The 19,053-nt window shown below is 41.8% G+C and overlaps 1 protein-coding gene across 2 annotated transcripts in view; it reads right to left on the bottom strand.

Moving 5' to 3' along the window:
* JAKMIP2 (janus kinase and microtubule interacting protein 2) overlaps positions 1-19,053 on the bottom strand; it is a 203,455-nt gene that overhangs the window by 55,571 nt on the left and 128,831 nt on the right. For both annotated transcript variants that reach the window (XM_073620612.1, XM_073620611.1), the window contains exons 7-10: positions 15,531-15,677; positions 10,945-11,085; positions 2,669-2,725; positions 908-1,027 (exon numbers count right to left, since the gene is read on the bottom strand). In XM_073620612.1, the coding sequence (XP_073476713.1) occupies positions 908-1,027; positions 2,669-2,725; positions 10,945-11,085; positions 15,531-15,677 (465 nt within the window). The remainder of the gene's footprint in view (positions 1-907; positions 1,028-2,668; positions 2,726-10,944; positions 11,086-15,530; positions 15,678-19,053) is intronic.

Raw genomic sequence — 19,053 nt, 5'->3', positions numbered from 1 at the left:
TGATCCCTACTTGCTGTATTTGCTACTAGACCCCAGCTTGCTCACCTCCTGGTGGGGCAATTCTGAGGACCATGACCTGGTACTAACATGCAGCAAAACTCATCACCACCATCAGGGGCTCTGGTGAACACTGGTTAGTGTTTAGACTCTGCACCTCGGGTGAACCTGTACCATCCGTCAGGGTAACTTGCTGCTAGAATTATCCAGCTGGTCAGTGGGAGCCTCTTTACTGCTATAGCTACTGGCCACTGAGCTTGACTCCTGACCGTGACATAGTATACCCATGCTAACCAATGTCAATGGCTAAAAGCACCTACAAAGGGGCATGTGAGTATCAGAACTGGCGCACGAAGTAATGGAAGAAGGTGTCCTTGCCTGATTTATCACAATTCCTTTTACATCATGAGGATGTCTGGTTGTGTACTTGTCGCTTACCTGGGGAAGAGATGACACCAGGATGCACTATGAAAAGAAGGCAAGTGACAGAGGCAGTGTGAATGGAGGGGGCAAGCCAGGGACAGTTTGGCTATGGAGGAAATTGCTAGATGATGCTGGACTTCCTCCAGCCAGAAGTTGGGCTCTATCTGACTTGCTGATTCTACTGAAAACTGTGGGAAGCTTACAGTACACAGTAAAAGAATGGAACCTGTACAACTGTGCAAGACTGAAGGTTATGCTGGAGTTCAGCTTTAGTGCTGGGTACCCACTGACTCCAGGTAATGCTTTTTTAATCTGCGGAGGGGTGCAGGTGCATCTACTAATATGTAAAAATGCCAAAAAATGTTGAGTGCAGAAACCAACTCTAAAAAATATTGAGAGCAGAAGCCAACATCTAGCTAATGGTAATGGTAATACAAATGCAAAACCCAGAACTCAGTGTAAAGTATCTGAAATCGCTCCAAGTTACCTCATCCAAGTCATCATCAGGCGTGGCTGGTGTTCTGTCTGTTCGATAGGACGCAACTGAGGATGTTTCTGAATCCATTGAATCATCATCGTAACCAAACACAGTATCCACTAGGTGTCTCTGCAACAATTGCAGTGAAATAAACTTACAGCAGCACTGTAGTAGAACCTAAGGAAATCACATCTTTTATTGTGCCTAAATTCCAAAAAGAAAGGAATCTGTTCCTAGTGAATAAATAGGAGGCACAATGTATGAGGTGAAGTGTTTTTTGGCTCCTTGTAACAATTCTATTATAGTACAGAGAATTGTTAGGAATCCTGCAACTAGTAATAAATGTGTGTGTGTTTCATAAGTAGAAGAGCAATAGTCATGTTATTTCAGGCTCATCATACCTATTACCCTTTTGTATAATAGGATATCAATTCAGGTAGTGAGATTCCCCCTAATTTTAATCAAAATTTAATTCAGGCAGTTGGGCCATAAATATAAATTCAAAAAATGTGGAAGCAGAGTTTATTTCTGAGAAACATGAGAGAGGTCTCCACTCCACCGCCTCATTAGCAGTAACTGAAAATTTGCACTACTGTTTTAATGAGTTATCTGATTGTATGGGAAAAAAATCAAACATATGGATAGCTAATTGGGGAAATTTTGTCTGGGCATGTCCGTGGTTGTTGATCATCTTCATTATTGTTTGTATAATCAGTGCAGAATGGGTGGCTGCTGCCAATTTAAATTCCAACCAATTTTACCTTTTCAAAATTGTTGACTTTTCCAGAAAGTGATCAGCAATGGCAGCCATTGTATTGCTCTAGTTTAGAACCCATTCACACTTTTCTCTTCTTGTATATTGCATTAGTAATAAATATCACATGCTAATGGGCTTTGTATGTGTGTTGTGTTAAGGGAGCCCATTTATTTTGAATGTGCTGCCAATGAACCAGAACAGACAAAAAAAAAATACATACAACATTTTTACCTGAGGCAACCTACCACAATGCAAGGTAGAGCATTACCGTGCACCGTGCAATGTGATTCGCTGTAATGCATGTGCCTCGGATCTCCATTGTCTTAGTGTGCTGGGGAAGCCATTCAACAATGTAGTAATGCAGGTAAACTCAACGTAAAAGTGTAAAAGTTTTCCTTCATTATTATTTTCAATCAAATGAAGTAAATATGCACACTCCTGATACCTGAAGTATTTTGTTTTTATATTCTCTGCCACCATATGAGTAATTTGCAAAGAGTGTACACATGCATAAGATTCAATTTCAAAATGTATACACCTTGCGTCAATTCCCAGCAAAAATAGTTTATATACCCGTGTCACAAGCAAATTCTAAATATCTGTGTACACTGATTTTTTTTGTATGAGTCAATTAAATTGATAATATGGATTAAAAACAGCCCAGGGCTTGCAATACAATTAACCCACTACCACTGCTGTGTAGAAGTTTTTGCCTCTTTAAGAAAAAAAAAAATCAAAATAGTTTTGAACAGCATTAGAAATCCTGCAACTAGTAACATACAGTATATACAGTATATGTCTCAGCAATACAACAGCAGTAGTTAAATTACAATGAAGGTAACGGCATCTGCGTTCAGTCCAGTCCTTCTTGTGGTTATTCAAGTTTCTGTATATTAAGCCATTTTGAGCTCAATACGCCATTTCTGCCATGAATGTGGAAATCATTTGCTGAGAATCAGGAAAGCATACAGTTCTTTACTACAATGCATATGTATAGGACCTAAGGCTTATACCTTTATAGGCTTGGAGCTTCTTTTATGCTTCTTTCGTCGAATTAATTTCTCTCTATCCTAGAAAATAAATAGAAACATTTAGACCTGCAGAACAATACTCTTATTCATGTTTTATGCCAAAGCATTTTGGGCTTAAAAATAATATCTGCTTTTACAGTTAGTACAGATGGAATGTTAAAGTAGTTCTCAAGCTTCAAGGTTTTTTTTACCTTAACCCATTCTCTGCATTAAGGTAAAAAACCTCCTGTGCTGCATGATCCCCCTAGCTCTCCCCACTTTCTTATTCTTGCCTGATCCCAATACGATCCAGCAATGTGCATGAGAGCAGTGGCTCTCGCTGCTGTCTCCCTCCATATTGGGCAGCTATTGGCTCCCTCTGCTGCCAATCAAATGCTCTGATGAGGGAGCAGGGGGGCGGGCCCAGTGGCCTGGTCCCTGTAAATAAATGCAGACTGGGTGGCTCAGGAGCGAGCTTGCAGTGGTGCCGCCAGTGAAAGTGTCTTTCCCTGGGGGCATTCACCGAGGAGGAGGAGCCTGGACCCCAGAAAAGGAGGATCGTGGCTGCTCTGTGCAAAATCCTTCCACAGAGCAGGTAAGTATAACATGTTTGTTATTTTAGTTAAAAAAAAGTAAACCAAGGTTTGATATCACTTTAAGATGCAACCTTTGCCTTTGGGATTGGTGTGGACTCCGAATTGCTCACAATAGCATGCTACATTGCCATAGCTAGAAGACCTCTGTATTTAAGCAAATACTGGTGAAAACACAGATAATAATGCTCTTTAAATGTCCTAAAATGTACCCTTTGACATTAGATAATGCAGATTCTATCAGGACTGAGCCTATAGGTATTTCGGGCCTTAGCAGGCACCTTTGGCTAACAACAGAAAGAAAAGCCCACTGGCTATGATGTATTTCTGTGCCAACGGGTTATTTTTCAGCAACATAAAATCAACCTCAGAATCATTGCTGACTACAAAGACATCACATTTATAAGGGCAAGCATGTGTTTCCTATGAGGGCCTTTTCATATAAAGGGACAAAATGGGCATTGGTTAAAGATAGCAGGCCACCAAAAGGCCTGAAGATATGGAGCACATCTTGAGCAGCTGTACCCTAAAGCCTAGTACACATGGGCCAAATGTTGGGCAGCATTTGGCCTGTGTGTACCGGAGGCTGTCTGTCGAAAGGGCACAACCAAAAAAGGTCTGCCGATTGGCTCTCGATCAGCGCTCTTAGCCAATGGCTTAGAGAGCTGACTGGAGAGTTCTGGCGGGGTACTGTCCCCCTGTCAGAACTCAATAGCACAGCAGGGGAGATCACAGTACCAATGTCAGATAGTTAGTACAGTGGCTCCTTCTGAGTTGTCAGTTTTTTTCCGTTCAGCCCTGCTGGGTTGAAGGAAGAAAAACTACTGATATGTACGTGGCTTTAGTATCTAACCTCCCTAAAGAACACTGACCACATGGTGTTGCTTGCTTGGCATGGATGCCATTTAGAACCCCTTGCATTTTTTTCAATGAATGCAAAGCCTTCTGATTGCAAGAGGTGGAAATGCTGATATCACTAGCCCTCCTTGCCATTCTGTGAATGACAGCACAGCACTTGAAAGATCGCGCCCATCACTGTTCAGGCTACTACAATGATTAACAACTTCCACAGGAGTCAATCAGGAGTCAATCAGGTTTCACATATACAGTGCCTTGAGAAAGTATTCATACCCCTTGACATTTTCCACATTTTGTCATGTTAAAACCAAAAACGTAAATATATTGTATTGGGATTTTATGTGATAGACCAACACAAAGTGGCACGTAATTGTGAAGTAGAAGGAAAATGATAAATGGTTTTAAGAATTTTTTACAAATAAATATTTGAAAAGTGTGGCATTTTGTATTCAGCCCCCCTGAGTAAATACTTTTTAGAACCACCTTTCACTGCAATTACAGCTCTGGCTGTATGTTTAGGGTCCTGGTCTTGCTGCAAGGTACACCTCCGCCCCAGTCTCAAGTCTTTTGCAGACTCTAAAGCCACGTACACACGAGCGGAATGTCCGACAGAAAAAGTCAGACGGAAGCTTTTCATCATCTATTTCGATTATGTGTGCCTCATTGGACATTTTTTCAAAAAATCTGATGGACCTAGAAATAGAACATGTTCTAAATATTTGAGGGAAAACCGCTCGTCTGTAAGCTGTTACGATGGACCAAAAACTACGCTTGCTCTGAAGTACAAGACGGAAGCTATTGGCTACTGGCTATTGAACTTCCTTTTTCTAGTCCCGTCGTAAGTGTTGTACGTCACCGCATTCTGGACGGTCGGACTTTGTTCGGACTTTGGGTTGCCTGTGTGTAGGCAAGACCGCTTGAATGGAATTCCGTTGGAGAAACCTTTGGAGTTTATTCCAACGGCAAAACCGGTTGTGTGTACGCAGCATTTCAGGTTTTCTTCTAAGATTGCCCTGTATTAGCCTCCATTTATCTTCCCATCAACTCTGACCAGCTTCCCTGTCCCTGCTGAAGAAAATCATTCCCACAACATGATACTGCCATCACCATGTTTCACGGTGGGGATAATGTGTTCAGGATAATGTGCAGTGTTCATTTTTCAACACACACTTATGCCCCGTACACACGGTCGGATTTTCCGATGGAAAATGTCCGATCGGAGCGTGTTGTCGGAAATTCCGACCGTGTGTGGGCTCCATCGGACATTTTCCATCGGATATTCCGACACACAAAGTTGGAGAGCAGGAGATAAAATTTTCCGACAACAAAATCCGTTGTCGGAAATTCCGATCGTGTGTACACAAATCCGACGGACAAAGTGCCACGCATGCTCAGAATAAATAAAGAGATGAAAGCTATTGGCCACTGCCCCGTTTATAGTCCCGACGTACGTGTTTTACGTCACCGCGTTTAGAACGATCGGATTTTCCGACAACTTTGTGTGACCGTGTGTATGCAAGACAAGTTTGAGCCAACATCCGTCGGAAAAAATCCTAGGATTTTGTTGTCGGAATGTCCGAACAAAGTCCGACCGTGTGTACGGGGCATTAGTGTTTTGCTTTTAGGCCAAAAAGTTACATTTTGGTCTCATCTGACCAAAGCACCTTTTTTCCACATGTTTGCTGTGTCCCCCACATGGCTTCTTGCAAACTGCAAACAGGACTTCTTATGACTTTCTTTCAACAATGGTTTTCTTCTTGCCACTCTTCCATAAAGGCCAGATTTGTAGAGTGCATGACTAATAGTCGTCCTGTGGACGCATTCTCCCACATGAGCTGTGGATCTCTGCAGCTTCTCCAGAGTTACCATGGGCCTTTTGGCTGCTTCTCTGATTAATGCTCTCCTTGCCCGGCGTGTCAGTTTAGGTGGACGGCCATGTCTTGGTAGGTTTGCAGTTGTGCCATACTCTTTCTATTTTCGGATAATGGTTTGAACAGTGTTCCGTGAGATGTTCAAAGCTTGGGATATTTTTTTATAACATAACCCTGCTTTAAACTTCTCCACAACTTTATCTCCTAAACTGTCTTGTGTGTTCCTAGGCCTTCATGATGCTGTTTGTTCACTAAGGTTCTCTAACAAACCTCTGAGGGCTTCACAGAACAGCTGTATTCATACTGAGATTAAATTACACACAGGTGGACTCTATTTACCAATTAGGTGACTTCTGAAGGCAATTGGTGCGACAAGATTTTAGTTAACGGTATCAGAGTAAAGAGGGATGAATACAAATGCACGCCACACTTTTCAGATATTTGTAAAACAATTTGAAAACCATTTATCATTTTCCTTCCACTTGACAATTACGTGCCACCTTGTGTTGGTCTACCACATAAAATCCATTTACATTTTTGGTTGTAACATGACAAAATTTGGAAAATTTCAAGGGGTACGTATACTTTTTCATGGCACTGTACATACTTACATTGCACCAAGTTGGCCCAATTTATGTACGCAATATATCTTTTCCCTGGAGTTCAGCCTTGAAAAAAAAAATATCACACAGTCATACTTTGTGCACATACACATTTTCTGTACCCGATCTTATCTGGCACTATCATATTAAAGACGCGTTTTGAAAATGTATAACATTCTGTTTGTCAAAAGTTGTTTGCATGTACTGTATATAACAGTAATTCAGACAAAGGAACTGGCTAAAATTCTGGCAAGCATTGTCACTAGACTAAGAATAATCATAAACATAGTCAAACAACATTGCTAAACAGGCCTAGGGGAAGCTAAGGGTCCCTTGTCTTCCTATGCCTCCCTCCCAGTTATATATACCGCTCAATCTACTGGTGGGTTTTGTGAAAGAAAATGAGCATGGGGGCAGAACATCAAATAAAATAGCTAATGTAAAGTGGGCACAAACTCAAAATCTCCCTACAGGTACACATAGAAGCACTGTGTGAATATCGCCAATCGCTGCAGGCTCTGCTTATTTAAATATGGATCAAAAGATTAATATGCAAAGAAACATTTAAAAAGAAAGCCAGTCACTGGGGAATCTTCCTACCGCATATGTTAATAGTAATGTCTCATTAATCCTAAGCATAATAACTCAATAAAATCAATTCAAATTCACACTGTGTTGCAGAAAATTGAAATAAATCATTCCATTATTTTTGCATGCCTTAGGGTCTAGAGTGAACAAATATTTTATGGCAACAAGTCTTTTCACTTTTAGGACAATTGGTACATGTGGACTAGGGGTGGTCTGCTCCCTCAATAGCAGTTTGAATGGGTTAGAAAATTTCAGTGATGTCTCGCTGTTCTCCATCATTATGGTTAGAGAAACATTTTTGCGTGTAGGACTTTGATATTAATGAATGTGTCAGGAGGAGTGTGTGTCAGGTAATAATAAGGGATCCTGAATTATTAGAATAGCTTGCACCCAACAAGGCTGGCTGAAGGCTGCATGTAGTCTGTGATAAAAACTGAGAAGGCTAAATAGCATCTTTAGGATAACACAAAAAGTGTGCATTCTAAATTTTAATTATCAAGCAGATGTAACAAATACTTCCAACTGTATATTTTACAGCCCAAAAAGGAGCAAGGAACAAATAAGAGGCATTTAACCACTTGCCTGCTGCAAGCTGGTGGGCGTCTCCCTCAGGCACGGTGACATATTCGTACATCACGGTGCACATGCACACTGCGCACCTCCCCTGGGACGAGCAGTGGCATGCTTTGCACCCAGTGTGTCCACTGGACCACATGGTACCTGGGCCAATCACAGCACCCTGAAACTGGTGATAGCTGTGGGCCAATCACAGCATCACAATAGTAAACAATGAGTCATGAATGAAAACAATTCATTACTGTTTAAACAATTCGCTGTTACAGTGATCATTAAAAAACTACTCTGATGAGAGTATCCCCGATCACTGTCATAGCAGTCACATGATGACGCTGAACTGCACTGGTGACAGTATATAAAAAAAATTGTGAAAAGAACCCCCCCCCAAAAAAAAATGTAATTTAATTTCTTCATTTTCCACACAATTGCAACTTCAAATTACTAGCCATGCCTCTTACCAAATACCTTGGACTGTCTACTTTTCTAAAAAGCGGTCATTTTGGGGTATCTATACTGTGCTGGCCGGGGGCGTAACTACCACCATAGCCACCCATGCAGGCGCTATGGGGCCCGCAGCCGAGTGGGGCCCAGTGAGGATAAGAGCACCGCCGGCCCAGTCTCCCAGCCAGGGGAAGAGAGAGGAAAGGAAGAGGCGAGCTGTCCGTATCAGCAGAGAGCTGAATTGCCCGATGAAAGAGACTGCCCAGCCCAGCAAAGAGACTGCCCAGATTAATTCAGCAAAAAGACTGCCCAGCAAAAAAATTGCCTAGTAAAGAGACTGCCCAGCAAAGAGATTGCCAGTAAAAAGATTGCCCAGTAAAGAGACTGCCCAGCCCAGCAAAGAGACTGCCCAGCAAAGAGTGCCCAGGAAAGAGACTGCCCAGGAAAGAGACTGCCCAGCAAAGATTGCACAGGAAAGAGACTGCCCAGCAAAGAGTGTCCAGGAAAGAGACTGCCAGGCAAAGAGTGCTCAGGAAAGAGACTGCCCAGCAAAGAGCGTCCAGGAAAGAGACTGCCCAGCAAAGAGCGCCCAGGAAAGAGACTGCCCAGCAAAGAGTGCCCAGGAAAGAGACTGCCCAGCAAAGAGTGCCCAGGAAAGAGACTGCCCAACCCAGTCAGGAGACCACCCAGCCCACAGACCACCCAGCCAAGTACACCACAGCACAACCCCATTCAGCAGCATTTTTTTTACACCACACAGACCTGGGGCTAGTGAGGAGGAGGAGGAAGATCGCCTGACAGGCTACCGTAACCTACCACTATCCACGATCCGACACACGGCGTCAATCCGATCTCCCTCACAGCACTGAGGGGCAAGGCAGAGCCACGGAGTACAGATCACTTCACCTTCCACTCTCACAAGCTCCGTTCGATCCCTCAGGGCAGTGTGCAGCAGATGGCATAGGAGGTGGAGGAGCTGGGTGGGACTATACAGATGCGGCAGTTTTGTTTGATCCCTCCGCGGGAGGCAGGGCGCAGGCTATACAGTTAGGATTAGGAGGAACGCCTGGCATCGGTGGCGGAACGGTGCGTTCCACCAGAAAAAAAGCCCTGGTTGTGCTATATACAGAGTGCAGGGTTCAGACCTTTACCTCTGCATCCCCCATTCACATGTAATTTCCACCGCTCCTCAACTCTGACCTCTGCAACACTCCTCTTCCCTCATCCCCCACATCTTCACACACCCCCATCCACTGCCCTCAACTTTCCCACCCCTTCCTCTTCAAAGCTCCACCATGTTCCACCTGTCTTACTTTTCAAAAAACACCCGGCCCAGTTCTAATACCCCCTGCACTCTAGGCGGTTCTGCAGGGGCGTAACTACCACCATAGCGACCCATGCGGGCGCTATGGGGCCCGCAGCCGAGTGGGGCCCAGTGAGGATAAGAGCACCGCCGGCCCAGTCTCCCAGCCAGGGGAAGAGAGAGGAAAGGAAGAAGCGAGCTGTCTGTATCAGCAGAGAGCTGAATTGCCCGATGTAAGAGCTTTCATTAGAACTTCCAGTGTTCCCGGGGCTCACGTCACATAGCTCCACCTTTTGGCCCGGTGCCTTTGATAGACAGAATCCAATGCGGGACATGTGACGTCATCAAAGGCGTCAGGCCAAGAGGTGGGGCTATGTGACGATGAGCCCCGGGAAGACAGGAAATTCAAATGAAAGCTATTACAGCGTGCAATCCCGCTCTCTGCTGATCCGGGTGGCTTGCCTCTTCCTCTGCATAGGTGGGGCTGTATGGGGCACAGGCAGATCAGGCTGTATTGGGGGTCACGCTGTATGTGGCACAGGTCACGCTGCATTCACACTAGGGCAGCTGTGGGGGGGGGGCTGTTTGCAGGGGGGCCCCATACAACATTTTGCTATGGGGCCCTGCTATTTCTAGTTACGCCCCTGGTGCTGGCATTTTATGGCCTCAAGAAATGGGATAGGCAATCAGTGCATCAGGAATCTTCAGTAAGTATTGGTTCTCCATAAAAGACAGTAACAGACAGCAGATGTAAACGCGTTTCCACCTTGTGGGACTTGTTCACTACATCAGGACTGATCAAATACATTTTAAATATACATATACCATAGTTTGTAGACTATATAACTTTCATACAGACTAAATAATATACACTGATTTGGGTTATTTTTACTAAAGAAACGTAGTAGACTACATGTTGGCCTAAATTTGAAGAAAGATTATTTGTTTGCAAAATTTTATAACAGAAACGTGTTCTATTATTAAAAAGTTCAGTATTTTTTTGTTTATATAGCAAAAAAAAAAGAAAAAAAAACAGTTGGCAATTAAATACCACCAAAAGAAATCTCTATTTGTGTGGAAATGGTAATGACGATGATATAAATTTCATTTTAGGTACAGTGTTGTATGACCGAGCATTTGCCAGTTCAAGAAGCACAGCACTGAATAGAAAAAAATGCTCTGGTCATGAAGGGGGTAAAACCTTCCGGAGGTCAAATGGTTAATATTAGAATTTACATACAATTTAAAGACATTGTTATACACAATTGTACACAATGTCATACTGCAATCTAATGTTCTCTCAAAATTAAAGCAAATTTGTCTTTAAATATGTGTAACCATTTTACTGCGTTCAGAGTCTTTCACTAAAGCCATGCATTATATCCTATCTAGGATCATGAAGATTTAATTAAATATGTAACAAAAATACAATTGTGTTCAATCTCACCCTTGTTAAATCATCGATAATGTTCTGTTGTTCTACCACTTGTAACTTCAAGAACTCAATTTCTTGTTCCTCTCCTGCTTGGTCAAGGTCATTTAAGGATCTTAACTTCTTCAGTGGAGGATGAGATGTTATTTTCTCTTTCTGAAGTGAAAAAAAGAACACTGTTTTTTTTTTTTTTTTTTTACAGGTTTATGTATTATAATCTCAGATTATGCTAGATTATGCTAAAAGCACAGCTCTGTTAATATTTTTTATTTTAGAGTGACAAAAAAGCAAAATTGTGAATGTATTTTTTTTTTAATGCTGTAATTGTATCTAAGAAATTTTAACAGGAATGTGTTACCCCAACATTTCATATTCCTGATATGTTGTTCCATCTACTTGTGTTAAAAAGTATCCTGTTCTCTTTGTATTGCTTCCTTTGTGTGAAATCCCTGGTGATCCTGCCAGTCTCCCTGCTTTCCAATTTCAAAATGACCACTCTAGACATGGGAGCACATGCATGCCAGCGCGGTCCGCTTTCTGTCTTTGGTATCTATACAAATGGATGACATAGTAGATGTCACTGCTGCCTGCAGTTTTTCAATGAACAATGAAACCACCGGGATTGCATCGTTGACAAAGATCTGCAAAAACTCTGATTAGATCTCAGTTATCAGTAAGGACCAAAGCTTAGTCACAGTAATGCCGCGTACACACGATCGGACTTTACGGCATACTTGGTCCGGCGAACCTGAGTCCGTCGGACAATTCAATCATGTGTGGGCTCCAGCGGACTTTTTTTTCTCAAAAGTTTGACGGACTTAGATTTGAAACATGTTTCAAATCTGTCCGATGGACTTGAGTCCGGTCGAAAAGTCCACTCGTCAGTATGCTAGTCTGACGGACAAAAACTGACGCTAGGGCAGCTGGTTATGAACTTCCTTGTTTTAGTCCGGTCGTACATCATCACGTACGAATCCATTGATCGTCCATTGATCGTAGGCAAGTCCGTTCATTCGGAAAGTCCGCCAGACAAAGTATGCCGTAGAGTCCGCTCGTGTGTACGCGGCATTAGGATTGAGAGTCACTAACTGTGCAAGTGTCAAACTGTGGACCTTTTGTCATGTACCTGGGTGTATTTGAACCGGTATGTTCCTGGTCTCACGGCTGCAGTCTTGCTTGTTGTGCCACAGAGAAGCTCTGGAGTTATAGCTATGTTCTCTTAATTTGATGCATTATCTTGGACTCATTAACCCCACCTGCTGCCAGCTGTGGTCAATCTACAATCAAAGAAGCCCATAAATAGCAGCACTTCCTATCTCTCAGTGGCCGTTTGTTTGGACTAGCTTCCTGGGTGTTTTGACTGCTTTTTGACTTTGAATACCGTGTTTGAACTTCTGACTGAATTCCTGACTACTCTCTAGCCTGCTGATTTTGTACTTCACCGCCAGCTCGTGTATGACCTTCACTTGCCTGACCAATCTCTGGATTTCGATTGTGTACCGCTTTGCCTGATCTGTTGCCGTCCTGATCTGCCTGACTAAGTTTTCGCCTGAATCGTCAGCACACAAGCTCCACTTCAGACACTACCTATCACAGGTACCTTATAATTACTTCCTCAGCTTGGAGCAGTGTGCTGGGGAACATTTACGCACAGTTTTCCATTGGGAAGAGGTTAAAGCCCACTTCTAGTCAAAATGTTTTTTTTTTTTTTTTTTTACTTCTTTACTTTCTACTTTTGGATATCAGTTTGAACCTGTGTCAAGTTTATCTACCTGCTTTATACAGGTAGGAAGATTTTCTCTCAAATCCTGTCCTGGTGACAACTAGGGTTGCACCGATACTAGTATTGGTATCAGTGCCGATACCGAGGATTTGCACAAGTATCGGTACTCGTGCAAATGCAGCGATACCTGAAACAGATACTTTCAGGCTTGGTTCTTTGAGCTGTCAGTGGGTCACCCCAGTGTTAAAGCAGTTCAGTAATTGGAGCTGTCAAAAAAAAAAAAAGCAGTCGTTTATTAACAACATTGCTCAGCCCCGAAACACTAAAATAAAAAGAAACATTGTTTCTTTTTGTATATTTCTGTTTTTTTCATCTGCAGATCAAAGGGATGAATGTTCCTCGGTTTAACCCCTTAATAACCCTTAATTTACTCTAATCAGCCTTAACTAACTCCCTATTCTCCTCCATTTAATTATTTTCCTGCTTTTTTTCTTTTGTTCACATCTAATTTTATAAACGATAAACATTTAAAACTTTTTTTTTATTTTCTTTGTTAGTGAATATTTTTACACATATATTAACATATATTTACACATTTCACATTGAAAAAGTGCTAAATTAAAAAAAAATCTATTTACTGTATTTCATTTGTAAATAACTTTTCAATGCTTTGTACCATTTCTGACAGCTGAAAGTAAAGTGGAGGGCCACCCTGAAAAAAAAAATTACACCAAAAATCCTAAAAAAAATTTGAAAAAATTTGAAAAAAAAAAAATTTTTTTTAAACTTACCTAAACCCTTGTTGCTAGGCAGTCTTCCTAATCTGCCTCTTCCTTTTCTGCGGCATCTTCTGCTCCTCGGTGAGTGGCCCCGTGGTCTTCTGGGAACTGTGTGTGTTCCCAGAACACCACGGGGCCATTCACAGAGCGCCACTCGCGCGAGCGCAGTAGGAAACTGGCAGTGAACCCGCAAGGCTCCACTGCCTGCTTCCCTTACCTAGGATGGTGGTGCCGGGACCCGAGAGCCGAGGGACGGGTCGGCCTCGGGCGGCCGACATCGCGGGCACCCAGGACAGGTAAGTACTTACTTAAAGTCAGCAGCTACAGTGTTTGTAGCTGCTGACTTTTAATTTTTTTTTTTTTTTTTTTTTTACGGCCGGAATCCCGCTTTAAAACAAAACAGGTGCGGTAGGTATCCATAATTGGGATCGGCGAGTACCAAATAAAAAGTATCGGTACTTGTACTTATTGGAAAAAAAAATGGTATTGGTGCATCCCTAGTGACCACATTGGGTCATAAGCAGTTGTTCAATTGCTGCTTGTGGCCCTGTTGGACAGATTCTATTTCCTGTTCCAGAGACTACTTAGTAGGAAAGGAAAATCTCCCCAATAAGAAAAATGAACAGTTAATAATAGCTTAAAATGATCCATAGCTCAACGAGTAAGCAGGTGACACAGGAAGCTGCAAGGGGAAATAGTGGTGTCACCATTCTGGCTATGCTGTGCAACATTGATATGTATATACCAAGAATGACTAAACAGAATTGCAAATATTTTGTTAGGTAAACAGTTAAAAAACAGCAATATATCTCCACACTGCCAGACTTTTATGGGCTGTCTGACATTGGTACCCTTCAGTCCCTTTGTATCCTACTGTTAGTTAAATACCACTTTACAAGGCTACTAAAACTGGCAGTTCTGAATTTTGTCATACTCTAATAGAGGTAGACTGAGCAGATTTTCTGACTTCAAAACAGTTGCAGCCTTTTTCTAGAAACCATTAATGACTCAATGAATTCAAATTCTTCCTGGAGTTTCTCTTTGAAGACAAAACACACTGTGTATTAATAGAGTGCAATTTTTCTTTAGTTTGTACCACATCAGGAACAGAGGGCATCAAGCATTTGGTAAACATTAAATTATCAGTGAGCAAATGTGGACATTTCTTTTATTTCATGTCATATTTTATCATAGTAAGCATGCTCTGATGTTACCCCCAATGACATAAAGTCATGAACGACTACCATATTTCCAAGGCATGGTACAAAAAGGTGCCAGGTTACCACGTTGATCCATCATTTGTCAGAGATGCCATTTTAATAGAGCCACCATGGTTCTAAATGTCGCTGAATATCCCTGTCCTTGCTGAGTATGCTATGAATAACCTAGGGTGTTGGTACAATGCAGCTTCCAATATTATCATAACATTTAGGGCACATGGTCAGGCATAATAACTGACACTTATTTGCTCTCCGGGTTGCTGGAGCAGTAAAAATTGTCAATTAAAGTAGAACGTTAGTCAGAAAATTAAGTCCTACTGGATCACTTCAGGATGGTCCCTTTTGCAGGTAAAGCTATGTAAAATATTAAAAATAAGTGCCTATTCTGTTTAAAATCCAGTAATACACGGTTTCACCCTTGCACATGCTCAGTTGCTATCTATTCTCGGTACTGTGCCAAATTTGTACAGGCCGATCTGCTGACAGCCTAAAGATTTACTGCTGCTCAGGGGCTCTGCTTTTCACCAAAACGTCAGCCTCCAGCAAGAAGAAACAGCAACAATGCTGGAGGCAATTTACAGCACAAACTAATTTCATGAGACATTATTATTAATGTGGAATGTATGTTCCTTGCTAAAGAGCATTATTTCTATCAAGTTGTTATGGGTAAAGTTCCACTTTAACATGGTCCTGACTGCACCATTATTATGTGAACATTTTTGCATGTTTGTTATTGGCACAGAGCTTAGGCATGTGATAGGATGGCTATCCAGGAGATGTTTACAAAAATTCAAGATCTTAGATTCCAATTATTACAAATGATGTCTGTTTTTTTTAAACATTCCATATCTCAACACATTTTGTGTTCTTCGTGCTTACCATTTCTGCATTTTCCTTTGAAAGGACTTTCAGCTTCTCCTCCATGCGTTGCAAGGATTGCATTAGTTCATCATTTCTTTTAGTGAGGCACTTGTTCTTTTCCAGCAGAGGTTTGCATTGTTTTTCTGCTTCCCTGACTCTCCGCAGCTGGAAACAAGACATAATAAAATATGATTTCTTAAAAATGGCTTTTCTGTATACTGGGATATAACTTTAGAAATTTGTAAAAATAACCAGTTCATATTTTTTGTAATTTCCTTGCAGTACAAAACCAGTCTGGGGCCTGACACTATGACAATTATTCTTTGCTTACCATGAAAACATGTTTATGCCTAGCCACACTGTTTATGCTGGGAAGTGGTCATACAGGTCATTTTTTTAAACAGTCGGTCCATTAAAAAGTAATACTTTATTTACAGGTAGAGTCTTCTAGCTGACTTCCTCATCCACTGTTTTTTTTTATCTCTTGGGACTCCAGTCCTTACATCTTTGTGCCATTCATTTTGGTTCCATTCTTGCCCTACTTTGAGTTTTTGGGATCCTCCCGGCCATGGGGTGTCAATCCTTTGTTGCATTCCTCTTAATATCAAATAACATAAAGTATTTGTATAAACAAAGCTTTGGGTTTTTTTTTTTTTAGTTTTGAATAGAGCAGAGAAGGATTAAAAACACCTATTTAATGTAAAGAGATTTTCCTTCAATTCTTCTCCGAGACTCAACAGGAAGTGAGGGGAACTCCTTACAAATTGGGGGGGAATTACCCTCTTAGGTGAATCTACTTAGCTAGGACAGCAATAAAAACTTGACAAGGGTTCTAATCCCTTTCCACTCTATCCAAAATTAAAAAAGAAGTTTTGGCTACACAATACATGCACTTATTACAGAGTCTGGAGCCTCTGACCCCCTGCATTATAGCCACTGGAGGTTTGCAGATCTGCAAACGGAGGCACGGAGATCCAACCACCATAGTGCTTGAGAGATGTAAGAAACTGCTAGATGGTTCAACCTTTCGGCATCTACCAAACACTAAAATATTCATTTTGGCTAGAATGATCTTTATAAATCACCACCTATTGATATTAATGTTTCTTCTGATAGCCAACATTGTACTGTCTCAATTACATGTTTTTAGTACCTTTTTAACTAGAACAACATTTTTGTTACTGATGCATGCTAAGGTATATGATGCTCATTTTGCCATGGCTAGAAATTAAAATAGCTTTCAAAGAACAAGGCCACTGGGTTTATCATGATACAGTTGTTTTAAACCTGAGGCAGGAACTTTGTTCCCTAAAGTGTTTGTTACCCCAGCGTTTCAAATTCCTGATATGTGTCTGTTGTACCATGTACTTGCATGAAAAAGTGTCCTGTTCTCTTTGTATTGCTTCCTTTGTGTGAAATTCCTGGTGTTCCTGCCATTTCCTCTACTTTCCTGTTAAAATCTGACCACACAAAGCAGGAGAACACACCGTGGTCAGTTCCCTAACTATGCTGGAAACTCAAGATAACACCTGTGCAATTTTAATTAGCAACAAGCTCAGGTCAGCTGCAATCTCTCAATGCAGACGCATTGATTTTAAAGAGACAAATGGTATAAAGTGCACTACTCTTTTACAGCTACATGTGCTGGATATATCCAAAAACAAAAGAGCCTAAATAAGTAATGAAGGTGTTAAATAAAATGTTTGATACAAATGTAATTCAAGTAAAATGTGCCAAAAAGTGCCAGTGCCTGTATTAAAGTGCAATCTGTGACTCCATAAAATAATATTCATTAAAGCGGGAGTCCCGCGAAAAAAAAAAAAAATAGATGTCAGCAGCTGCAAATACTGCAGCTGCTGACTTTTAAAATAAGGTCACTCACCTGTCCCAGGGTCCAGCGATGTCGGCACCCGAGACCGAACCGTCCCTCGATCCTCGGGTGCTGCCGCGGCCATTCTCAGTGAGGGAATCAGGAAGTGAAGCGTTGCGGCTTCACTTCCCGATTCCCTACTGCGCATGTGCAAGTCGCGCTGCGCTTTCTCAATGGTCCCCGCTATCTCCTGGGACCTGTGTCTTTCCCAGGAGACAGCGGGGGAGTGCGGGAGGGGGTGTGACTCCCATGGGAGTCTATTCCCGGAAGTGGGTGCAGATACCTGTCTTAGACAGGTATCTACACCCCCCTCCCCCCTGAAAGGTGCCAACTGTGACACCGGAGGGGGGGAGGAATCCGATGAGCAGAAGTTCCACTTTTGGGTGGAACTCCGCTTTAAACATTCAAACAAGAAAGAAAGTCCATTGCGATAAACAAGTACACAGTTTTCATCGAAAAAATTGATTGGTGTATAGATCAATCACATCCTCTAATGATCAAACATTTTATTTTATTCATTTAACACTTTCATTACTTATTTAGGCTCTTTTGTTTTTGGACATGCTGGGAACTCAGCCTGCTCTCTTCCAATAATCAGACTTGTCCTGACATGCCCCCCCCCGCACAGCCTTTCACTGGGAAGATCAGTGTACTGTTGCTTCTCCTCCCCCAGCTCTTATGCAGCTGGGAGCAGAGGGAATGTGATCACTTAAAAAAAAAAAGGGGGGGGAAACAGGTTATTTAAAATGTGTTTTTTATATGTATACACAAATGTTTGCCTTTCATTTAAATATTCTATTTCAGTATGTTTATAGGTTTTGAGAATAAACACAAGAATACAAAAGCAAGCTTGTAAATCGCCCATGCAGGGGCTAGAAAATGGGTAAACATTACAATTGAGCAATATAGATCACAACTACACTAACCAAAAGGACAGAAGTCAGAAATTTTGGGATGACACTGAAAAATGAAAACTACAAAAATGCCATGTCCCCAAAATCTATGTGCAGTCACTGGAGGGGAGGCTCTTCTCGTGCAACCCACCCCATAAGTGGCAACGGCATGAACAGGAACAAAGAGGAACTAGAAAATAAGCAAGGGAAACTAAAAGACAAGCAAAGAGAGTCATAAGCAAGAGAGAGGGGGAGAGAGAGGAAGGTGGTAACTCGGACTCTGCAGCCCCAAAGAGAGCAATTAGACAAGGCCCAAACAGGTCGGTTGGAGTGAGGGGAACTCATAAGAGATCCATGGTTCCCAAACCTTGAGAAATTTGGCATGTGAATCATTCACAATACCAGACATTCGTTCATGGAAGGCTGCGCATTGAGTCTTCCAGGCTTGAGCTATGGTCTGTTTAGCTGCAATAAAAAGGTTATGTGGCCAGCTTCTGCTGTGATGCGTATAAGCCAGGTATTGGACAGTGTAATAGAGCTACCTTAGCATTCCTACGGACCGTTACTTTCATTTCAATTTTAAAAACTGAATGGGTTGTTTTACAAGGTGATCATTTACAATCACTTTAAAGGCTTTGTTGTGATTTCCACTACAATTAAATACAACCCCTTACTTTGCCAATGTTTACAAAAACCACTGCCAAATAAGAACTATTCACTCAATGAGGCATAATCAATTAATAAAAACTCTGCTTCAATCTGTCCCTAGGGACCCAGT

This window comes from Aquarana catesbeiana, linkage group LG03 (assembly GCF_042186555.1).
Source record: "Aquarana catesbeiana isolate 2022-GZ linkage group LG03, ASM4218655v1, whole genome shotgun sequence".
Classification (NCBI taxonomy): domain Eukaryota; kingdom Metazoa; phylum Chordata; class Amphibia; order Anura; family Ranidae; genus Aquarana; species Aquarana catesbeiana.
The sequence above is the reverse complement of the archived record's forward strand: the minus strand, read 5'-3'. Positions and strand labels throughout refer to the sequence as shown.